General features: G+C 46.3%; 3 protein-coding genes across 4 annotated transcripts; 2 read left to right on the top strand and 1 right to left on the bottom strand.

The window, feature by feature from the left end:
- Window positions 1-559: 559 nt before the first annotated feature.
- LOC119267255 lies at window positions 560-1,495 on the top strand. Its single transcript, XM_037548615.1, has 2 exons — window positions 560-1,050; window positions 1,148-1,495. Exons 1-2 carry the CDS (start codon window positions 715-717, stop codon window positions 1,370-1,372), a joined length of 561 nt encoding a protein of 186 aa, XP_037404512.1. The 5' UTR covers window positions 560-714; the 3' UTR covers window positions 1,373-1,495.
- A 28-nt stretch (window positions 1,496-1,523) lies between these two features.
- On the bottom strand, window positions 1,524-4,023 carry LOC119267254 (phosducin-like protein 3). The gene is made up of 4 exons (XM_037548614.1): window positions 3,689-4,023; window positions 3,288-3,431; window positions 2,476-2,684; window positions 1,524-1,898 (listed from the first exon to the last, which is right to left on the bottom strand). The coding sequence occupies exons 1-4, from the start codon at window positions 3,928-3,930 to the stop codon at window positions 1,753-1,755; spliced, it is 741 nt and encodes a 246-aa protein (XP_037404511.1). The 5' UTR covers window positions 3,931-4,023; the 3' UTR covers window positions 1,524-1,752.
- An 82-nt stretch (window positions 4,024-4,105) lies between these two features.
- Window positions 4,106-8,243, top strand: LOC119267253 (FACT complex subunit SSRP1-like). 2 transcript variants are annotated; one of them, XM_037548611.1, is made up of 12 exons: window positions 4,106-4,289; window positions 5,177-5,250; window positions 5,335-5,443; window positions 5,530-5,616; window positions 5,748-5,840; window positions 6,840-6,927; window positions 7,009-7,037; window positions 7,124-7,275; window positions 7,368-7,416; window positions 7,515-7,616; window positions 7,735-7,867; window positions 7,971-8,243. In XM_037548611.1, exons 1-12 carry the CDS (start codon window positions 4,236-4,238, stop codon window positions 7,991-7,993), a joined length of 993 nt encoding a protein of 330 aa, XP_037404508.1. In that variant the 5' UTR covers window positions 4,106-4,235; the 3' UTR covers window positions 7,994-8,243. The 2 variants fall into 2 exon arrangements, with proteins under 2 accessions (XP_037404508.1, XP_037404509.1); XM_037548612.1 differs by lacking the exon at window positions 7,971-8,243 and having other exon boundaries at window positions 6,840-7,037; window positions 7,732-7,836.
- The last annotated feature ends 2,313 nt before the right edge of the window (window positions 8,244-10,556 follow it).

The following is a 10,556-nucleotide window of genomic DNA, read 5'->3' as shown; positions in this document are numbered from 1 at the left end:
GGAAGAGGCACATAAGAGCAAGTCCAACAGTTCTCCTAATTTTTCTCCCCTATATCTCAAAATAGGGGATTTCCTTAAAAAGATTCCCCCCTAAAAATTGCTCAGCTCTAGCAGTTCCCCTAACTTCTCCCTTATTCTATACTTTAAGAATATTTCATAACTACCAACAACTAGTTTTTAAAGAGGCGAAGGCGTTGTGGCGGGAAGGAGCTTTTCAGAGGCAGCGGTTGCATCGGCCACCGAGTCGGGGAGGGGATCGGGGAGGTCGCCGTTCCTTAGATAGAGGGGAGAGAGAGGGCGATGTCGGGGAGGCCAAAAAAACGGGGAGAGGATCGGGGAACTGCTGGAAGCAGTTTTTTTTTTGCTCTTTTCCTCTAAAATAGCGTTGAGGGATGGTTTGGGCGTGCTGCTGGACTTACTCTAAGACAAGAGCAAGCAGAGTTTCTACCTAGAGTGACTGCAGCGTGTTTTAATTTTGGCTGATTATTAATGTGAGCTTACGTTTCACGCTTTCAAAATTTGTCTACGCTTTCACGTGGTTTACTCTCTCCGTATCAAATTGCTTAAATTTTTGCAAAGTTAACTACACAGGTAGTGCTCCTCCAGCACCGGGAGTACTACTGTACTAGTGTAGAGTAGCCATAGACACTGTAGCATCACCAGTTCACTGCGCACCGACGCCAAACCAAGCACCGGGATCCGAGGCAGACGCCCATGGCCGACGACGAGGTGGTCGCCGCGTCCGCGGAGGAGTCGCTGACCACTCCGCTACTCGAGCCAGCCGCGAGCCCCGGCGACCCGTCGGTGGAGGTGAGTCTGTACCGGCGGGGCGCCGGCCCGCCCAAGGTCTTCCGGTCGGGCCTGAGGGGTCCTCGCCGCGACCGCCTCGACGTGCGCGGCATCCAGGCAGAGCACGGGCTCCGTGCCCTCTTCGCCTTCAAGCCCGGGGTCTCCCGCCGCGGCCTCCGGATCCGGCCAGACCCGGCGACCGGCCACTCCGCCGTGCCCTTCCGCGACGGCGCCGCCATCGCCCTCGACGGCGAGCCCAAGGTAAAGGAGCTGATCCCTGCCCGTTTTGCGTTTCGCACCCCGCGGTGTGGGGATTTCGCAGAAGGGCTTGACGGACTGGATTTTCCTCGTCGCGCAGGTGCAGGTGTCGTGGACCAAGCCTGTGTTGATGATCGCCGCCGGCCTGCTGGTGCCGGCGGTGATGGCGGTGGTGGCTTTCAACGGGGTGCCTGAGTCGCTACTGTCGTCGAGCGTAGTCAACGCCCTCTTCTCGCCGTGGATCCTCGCCAGCGCGGTCATCGTCTTCGTCCGTCTCAGGATGCGGCCACAAGCTCCTCCATGGAGCCGAGCTACTGTAATGTAATAGCCCTCCTTTGTACTATCAAGAAGAAGCTCCTGTTATCTCTTTTCTCTTCAGAAATTATGTGCAATGGAGACAAAATTCCAGAATAAATGTGTGTGCAGTTTGCTTCAACGCAAACAATCATCTCCGCTGAAGAAATTTTCCATTTGAGTATGCAAGTTCCATATTCCATAATCATCTCTCAGAACCAGAACACAAAGATACATTACCACCACGTGTATCACATAAGTTACTGAAACAAAGTTTATACAGAACCTCCTCAAAACAGCTTTCAGATTTTTCACACACAGACAACCAAATAAGATCAGGAAAGCCAAGACTATCCGTGGATCCAAATGTTATCACTGAACCAAACCAAAACTAGCAGAAAGGAGTAAGTTTTAGTCGCTATCATCTTCGCCTTCTCGCGTTTCAAGCTCGGAGACAACCTTTTCTATGAACTTCCTGCGAACGCCTTCCATGACATTGTTACCACCTTGCCCATCATTCAGTACTGGGTCTGAGTGGCAAAGCGCCAATGCAACAGCTGAAATAAACAGAATGAAAGTTTAGCATAAAGAGTGGAAGACCGTCTGTGACACTTAAAGATTCCGTGTGCTCACATCGGTCGGTGCAATTTAAATGATGAAGAAAAATCCTTTGTCGTTTCTTATTCACACGACACACTCAGTTTAGTGGTAACAGCAGCATAACTGTGAACTAGGTATGTCACTGTGTTAGGCACTCATCTAAAAATTTGTTCCCTCATTTTTTTTTCTCTCTTTTGCCATACATTAGGACCATATATCCACTGTAGACATGCCTGTCGTAATGAACATGTTTTCCTCTTAGTACGAAAAGAAAAAGACCTCATCCTAAGGTCAAAGATTATAGTCAGTGAGTCATGTTAAGGCATCTAGATTGTAATATCCACAGAACTTGTGTATTGTATCCTGCGACTGGCTAATTGCAACTTTAAGCAGCCATACACACAAACTGTTCACTAGTGTATACTAACAATGTTTTTGTCCAACCAACTAAATAAAGAAGAGTAACTTGAACTAACCTCACAAAAAGAGAACTTGAACTAAGATAATGAAAACTGATTGTGTGGTATTTCTTACATTCAGGTGTGCATTTCTTTCCACCGAACTTCTGTAGACCAACATAAGTCCCTTTGACAGCACTGTTGTTGTACACCAGTATTGTAGGAACATTCCTGTCTGGGTAGTTGGGAATACAGTCCGTGGAAATAATTTTAACAAACTTGGTTTCTGCATATTTTGTCGCCAGTTCCTCCAGGCAAGTCTCAAGCAGCCCACATTCTGGTATCCTGCAATAAGATCCATAGAAGTCTCAGACAATGAACAGCTCGAGATAGAATTTCTTCCTAAAGTCATTTATGTATTATGAGCACCTTTAGGAAGCAGTTAAACAGTATATAAAACAGAAGCACTGCAAATGTTTTATAGAAGCACAGGGCATTGGCCTAAAATCCTACAATTTCCAGTCAAAATGAGTATAAATCAAAATACGAGTAAAGGAATTATGAAAAGTGGAGAGCATGTGGAGTAAATCGAAGTAGAAAAGAAGTGGAAAAATATCGTGGTGTGGTGTGGTGTGGTATGGTTTGCTAAGCTAAGTTATCTTGTTTATCTGGTTTGACATGGTAGTGGATTTTTTTGTGTGCCAGAACACTGTTTCAACACAATTGAATCTCAGGATAAAAAGATTCCAAGAACCATAGTGGACAGTACTCATTTTCAAGCTGCCATAGTTATTTTTCCTACTTCTAATCAACACGACCAAATATGTATAGTTAGATAGTTAGTCACGAATAAAGTTCTACACGCTCATAAAAAAATTAGCTGTTTCTTGGTGTAGTTTCTGACACAAGAAGATCATCATATTGTAAACAGGATGGATTTCGCCTTACGCATCCTTGTAGAGGAAGACCACAACCCAGACGTCCGGTGGAGCCTGCGAAACCTCACGCACAAAATCAGAGCCTGTGATGGGCTGTATTGTGCCGAATCTCGCAGTTTTTGCTGCCTCCTTGAGCTCTGCAAGCCTCATCCTCCTGTAAGCACACCACAACATCAAAAAATTCGTGGACATGTATTTTTGGCTGCATGGATCAGAATGAGACTTCTCCCAAGTGGATCAAAAATAACTGAAACAGACCAGATTTCTACGGAAATCACACGAATTACCCCCATCCTACTGTGCAATTCGGGTCAAATCAATCACGAAAAGCACTAGTGGGACACATCTCATGGATCGCCAGACGCGCGGGAGACCAGATCGAGGCCGAGGGGAACAGAGAGCGGGCGTTACCTGTACTGCTCGAGGAAGCGGTCGTCGTCGAGGTCGTCCTCGAGCTCCTCGAGCTCGTCGGGGTCGCGCGCGTCGAGCCACTCCTTGGACCTGGGCTGCTCGTCGGCGTCGGCCCTGGGGGCGAAGGGCGGCGGCTTGAAGGGCGCCGGCTTCTCGGGCAGGTTCCCGAGCTTGCGCTGGATGTCGTCCCACTGCGTCGTCGCCCCCTCCACGTCCTTGTACACGAAGTGGTAGTCCGCCATGGCCGAGCCTCGAAGGAGCGAGCGAGCGAGAGAGAGATCGGGACAGGAGGAGAAGCGGAAGGGGAACGGGGAGAATGGGAGGGCTCGGCTGACAGGCGGGCCCCACGCACTCGCGATGGACGCCGTCGCGCGTGGGATCGGAGCGGACGGACCCGCGTGTCCCTGGCAGGCTGGGCCCGCTGGTCATTCAGACAGAGGCTTTTCGCTGGACGAGACATATCGAGTGTCACTGCGGCGCGGCCGGCTCTCTGATCGCGAAACCAAAACCGAGGAGGAGCGGCGAGATCGTCTTCGGGGCGGCGGAGATGACGGTCGGCCATCTCGCCAACGACGCCGTCCTCGGAGGCCACGACGGCACGGTGAGCTCCTCCTCCTCCGATTTGCTCGATGCAATGTGTGACGTGTCAATGTGTGTGGGGTTGGAGGTTAGGGTTCTTCGCGGTGCGGCTGCCGCAGCGGACGGACTGGGAGGAAATGTAGTGGGGTAGTGTTTGGTTGTGGAGAAAAAGTGTGACACTAACTGTATATAACTGTTAGGAAATACACCATGACTGTAATCAATGGAACGAGTAAAGACTGATTTTCTATGGTTCATCAAGGTAATATAAGACATTTTTGCAGTTCAAATTAAACTGCAAAAACGTCTTATATTTAGTTACAGAGAGAGTATATGATATGCGCGCTTGTGCGTATTCTAGAAAAAATATTCTGACTAAAAGATGGCTTGCACATGATTGTTCAAGATCAGATTGGATGGAATATTGAGAATGAATTTTTTAGAGTAACGGATCTAGCAAAGCCGCGCCATCGCCTGTTGCCACCTCCTCCCAGCCCTGAGCCGGGCGCCCCGACCATGGAAGGAGGGGATGTTGTACGCAGGTACTCCTCCCTTTGCGTTCTGGTTGTGGCGGACAGGGAGTAATAGCAATTCTCCTGGACAAATTCGGAAGGGGAATAAAGTTGAACAGTCATTAGAGACTGATATATTGACTAGACCAAACTACTCTGACAGTGCCAACAAGCATGATAGTAATAACAATACTACTGTAAGTCTGTAACTACTCTGAGAGGGTCACCTCGGAACAACATTAAACATTCTTGTCATCTTCATGGCTAAGGTAGTTATCCGTTTGTTGGAGATGAGATTCTCTCTTCAGCCCAGGTGACATGCCATGAAACATGCAGCGCATTGAATTTATTCTAACTACGGTGATGTCTTTTAAATTTTTATTTTCCCTTTTTGTAGTGGGAGACAATATTGAAATATTCTTCTGAAGCCGCAGTTGACACCTATGAAGAAATAGCTATTATCATACCAAGGTTGGAAATATGGACCATTCATGTTATACCATCTTCTTTTTGTTTACCCCTCCCCCCAAAGTTAACAAGTCTTTGGCTATGCAGAGGACGACGTACTGTTGAGCTTCATCTTTCATTTCTGCGACTCCATGGACAAGCTGATGATATTAAAATCCAATATAGCAGCATCATTCGCCTTTTTGTTTTACCAAAGGTTATGTGTGTACTGTAATTATTGTGATATTGTATTGGTTGATCCTAGATATGTAAATAATTCGATTGCATGGTTGTGCTTTCCAGCCAAACAGTCCCCATACCTTTGCGGTTGTCACTCTTGATCCGCCAATCCGTAAAGGCAGAACATTGTACCCTCACATTGTCATTCAGGTTATGTGCCGCAAAATTTGCTCGTAATGTTTAGGTGTTATATGTAATTTTTGATTTGGCAACTTGGTTACAGTGTTTGTTTTGCTGGACAATATAGCAATTGTTTAACTCTTTCCCTTATTCTTTGACAGTTTATGACAGAGGTAATAGTCGAAACAGATTTGAATTTAAGCAGAGATCTTCTGGCCGGAAAATACAAAGATAAGTTGGAGGAATCTTATATGGTGAACATTTTGCTACTTCGAAACATTATTTGTTAGTACTTATGTTGATGTGCTCAAAATGGAACCGAATATCATGTTGAAATCATAAAATATATTCCCTCTGTTATCTATTATATGATGTTTTAGATATTTCAATAAGGACTGCATACGGGCTGAGATGCGTGAACAAACACACTAAAATGCGTCTATATACATCTGAATCAGAAAAAAGTTAGAACATCTTATAATTTGGAACCGAGGGAATACATGGCAATGTGCAGAGACAAGTTTGTTAGTACAGAAAACTCCACCAGGAGTGTTCTGTATGGTCGAGATACAAAGAGATTCTTCGAGCCACCAATGACTTTTTTCTGTTAGAAAATTGAATCCCCCTTTTGTGGTTTGTTAATAATCACATTCAACCTTTCATCAAACTTGAATTGGATTTGAACAAGAAGCTTAAGTTAGGCCAAACAATTTCATTCGTTTTCAAAAGAACACCACATGGTTTTTGAGATGGATAATACTCATTTATTCCCAAATACTCCCTCCTTTCCTATATAGAAGGCCTACGTGTTCCCAAGATCGACAATTCAAGCACTGTAATTTAAATTGTTTGTCACAAAAGTTATACCATTAGAAAATATAACATTTGAAGTTTCTAATGGTGAAATTTTTGTGATCTATAACCCATCTTACGTTGGTGAGATTATCCATCTAGGCATACACGTGGGCCTTTTAAACCGGAAAGGAGGTAGTATGCCTCTACCGACTACCCCATTACAGGAAAGGGTAAATTTGGTGGATATTTATGGGAAGGCTTATAACCAAATAATTCTGTTACTCTCAAGTCTGAACCTGTACACTGTACGAGGTTCTGTTATAAAACTGGCGCTTGCCCTTTTGAACTAGTTTGTAATTCTTACTTAACTTATTCCTCTCTACTGACAGTTCCTTGGGTCTGGTAAATCCTATTGTGTTAAATCAACTAACTTACACAAGGGTTCGATTCATCCTTAGGGTCCAATACATGAGGTATTCACCAAAGTCCTTTGTGGCCTATCTGGTGCCAAAGTCACAAGGCCGGGTTCTTACAGAACTTGCCAAGGTGAATATGCAGTTAAAACATCTCTGAAATCTGAACATGGACTGCTGTATCCACTTGAAAAAGGTTTCTTCTTTCTGCCAGAGCCCCCTATGCTCATCCTTTATGAAGAGGTATTAGTTTTTCCTTATGCTAGAAATTGATACCGTCCCTCCGTGCATTGCTGAAATGATATATCATTTACTACTATTTGATGTAGGTTGAGTTTGTTGGGTTTGGAAGTTACCGCCGTGAGGGCGCCGGTAAATCAGATTGCTATTTGGACCTCCTTGTCAAGCGAAAAAATGGCCAAGAGCATATCTTCAGAAATATTCAAAGGAATGAATACTTTAACCTTTTCAACTTCATCAAGTATGTGCCCGTCTGTTGGCTTCAACATCCTTCTTTCTATATATATACTTAAGCGCTATGAGTATCTTCATTTTTATATGGGAAATTTGCAGTGGAAAGCAGTTGAAAACAATGAACCTTGGGGACGAGCAAAGTGATGAGGTAGATTGTCTCGTGTTGGCATGTTTGCTTGATGCTGACATTTTAATCTTGTTATTAAGTCCCTCCATATACTTGTGTTGTTTATTGCTTCACGCCAGGATGAAGATTTTGGTTCCTTTATGGGTGGCGGAGGATCTTCTACTGATGATGATTCTAGCGGGGACGAATCAGAATCTAGTGAAAGTGGGGGTGAAAAGGAGGTAATTATATTTATTGCTTGCTCTCGTAAGCCTTAAATGTGAAGCTACTATGCCAATGATCTCTTGCTCATTGTTTCTCTTTTCCTTTCTATAAATCACCCGAGAAGGGAACCAGTAGTGGCGGCGGAGGTTCGAAGAAAAGGAAGTGGAAGAAGAAACACGCGACGTACCGTTGGCACAGGATGAGCTGGCGAGGGTTCCGTGTCCGATGACGAGTCACACTAGGCTCTTGTCCTCTGGGCACGATGGAGGTATATGTCTGTTGGTCACTGACGCAGAGTTTGGCCTTTGAAATCATGCATCCCAGCTTGCACTGGAGCTGATCATTGATTTTCCGATATGTTTTTTTGTCAGCGAAAGAAACCAAGAGCAGATGAGAGGGGGGGATTCAGTATCATGCTCGAAACTAAACAGTAGGCGGAACAATTACAACAAAGCACCTTTCAGATTTTATTTACTTTCACAATGAAACATAAGATTGTTAGTTGTCATATAAGTATGGTATATCTGAGTGAGATTGGATTATGGCATATGCCATTCCCATTTCAGCTATGGAACAGAACATCATTATTATTGTACAACAGCACTACAGGAAAGGAGTTTCGTGAAATCAAAGTATTGGCCATATGACTGAAAATTTGTCCACCAGCTCGAAGAATACTACAGGAAAGGTGGTGAACGCCTCACCTGTACCTGGTGTTCGGTGTACTCGGCGACCAAGGCGGCCGTGAACCAGCTCGCCTGTAACTGTAATTAACCTCGCAGTCGAGTTACCAAGCAGAAGCAGCAGTATACAAGCGAGACAATTAATCTCCCCGGTGGTGTTGGTTCGTTTCATCCGTGGCCGGTGATATATAATGTAACCTTCTCGCCGGCCCGATGGGACGTACAGTGCGTACGTAGAAATCGCTACGGTTAGGAACGAGCCGTGGACCCGTTTTTCTTGGAGGTACAGCTTCGCTGGCTTCATATGCGCGGCCGTGGCCTACGGCGCTGGAAAGGAGCCGTCGTTTCTTATCTTCCAAACGATGCACCGCGATCTCTTTCCTTCTTTGCAACGGGGACGTACGTACACGGTTGCTTCAGTGATTTCATGCGTGGCCTACGATTAGGGGTCGAAACGGATCGGATGCGGATCAGATAATGCTCTTACCACTTTCATTTTCATATTTCAAAGCGGATACGGATCCGAATACAGATGTTCTCGAATACGGATGCGGCTCGGATATTATTCGAATACGGATACGCATCAGATATTTTCTTGATTCGAAACGGATACGAATAATATCAACATATTGCTTAAGTAAATTAGTTGATAGCTATGTGACCTAAAATAATCAACTTGTGACATACAATAAGTCAATAATAAATAGATTTATGAATAAATACTATTGTAATGCATAATAATTTATAAGTTTAATCATATAAAGAGTAAAATTTGACCATTTATTTGGTTTTTATGTTGGATAATTGGAATATTGGGCCTAGAATTTTAAAAAATACCTCCCATAATCTTATTCGGATACGGATATATCCACTTCCATATCCATATTTGTGTCAAAATCTCCTACCATAATTTATTTTGTATTTGTTTAATAAATTCGGATACGGACAATTTCCATTTCCATTTTGGTTCGGATATGGATGTTTCGGATACGAATAGGCATTTTCTCGAATATGAATATTGAACATTTCGAATTATCCGCTACCACTTTCCACCCCTACCTACGACTCAAAGGAGCAGTCCTTTCGTATCTCTCCCACGGTGCATCGCGATCTCTTTCCTTCCTTGAGAGACCGCTACGGTCACGCTTGATCGCCATGGTTTCGTACCTACGGCTGCAAATACTCATCATTTCCCCCTGTGTCCGGTGAGACCAATGATTGAACCGCCTGTATATACGTGCTCCGTTCCACTCGCATTCTCATCTCACCATCCCCATTCCTGAACTGCAAAGCGAGAAGGCAGAGCTCTGGGAGTCTGGGTATAGTCATGGCTGCCACAGTGGTCGTGGCGTGCCACGCTTCGAGGAGCGGCGGTGTGGCCAGGTGCTTTCGTCGGAGCACTGGCTTCCGGTCGGAGTGGCCGAGCAGTTGCGCCTGCACGGTACTCTCCACCAAAGGCGGCCTCGCTTCTCTTCCACTCTACCAGCAGCCACGCCTCGCCCACGACCATGGCGTGGCCGTTGGTAGAGTAGGAGACGAGCATGGCCACCTGTTCGACGCCCGGCAATGTGCCAGCGTACTGCCAGAAGGCCTACCCGGCGGGCTGCCCAGCTCCACGCCGTGCTCCTCATGAGAGTTAATTGCAAAAAACCACTACATTTGGGGCATCGATTGCAGAAAACCATCTAGTCCCTAATTTTGTGCAAAAATCATCGCGTTTCTAGTAAACTTTTTGCAAATTGCACTGATCAGATGATATAGCCTGATTGATCACTTTCTGACAAGTGGGACCGGATTGTAAGGAGATGATTTGATAAAAAATTGACATACACCTCCCTGGATTTCACAAAGACACCCTTATTCAAAAAATGAAAAAGCAATCAGCCCCCTCCCACCCCCGTCGCCTTCCTCCTCTGGGGTGGTGGCTGGCCACGGCGAGGCGGCCTCCAGCGGGACGGCCTCCCTCCTCCCTGGCCTTGCTCGTGGGCGGGGTGGCCTCCCTCCTCCCTGGTTGTGTCGCGGGAGCTTCGACGCTCGGCGAGTGATCCGCCCCGCGCGCTGCTGTGTGCTGCTGCTCGGCACCGCAGCTCCCCGCCGGTGCTGCTCCGGGCTGCCGTGCAGCAGGACGCCGCGAACGAGGCCGCGTGCTGCTCCGGGCGGCCGCGGACGAGGGCGTCGTGCTGCTCCAAGAAGTCGTGGATAAGGCCGCCGTGCGCTGGACACCGCGGACGAGGCCGTCGTGCTGCACCAGGACGCCGCGCAGCGGGACGTCGA

This window comes from Triticum dicoccoides, chromosome 3A (genome assembly GCF_002162155.2).
Source record: "Triticum dicoccoides isolate Atlit2015 ecotype Zavitan chromosome 3A, WEW_v2.0, whole genome shotgun sequence".
Classification (NCBI taxonomy): domain Eukaryota; kingdom Viridiplantae; phylum Streptophyta; class Magnoliopsida; order Poales; family Poaceae; genus Triticum; species Triticum dicoccoides.
Note: the sequence above shows the minus strand (reverse complement) of the source record. Positions and strands in the feature narration are given on the sequence as shown.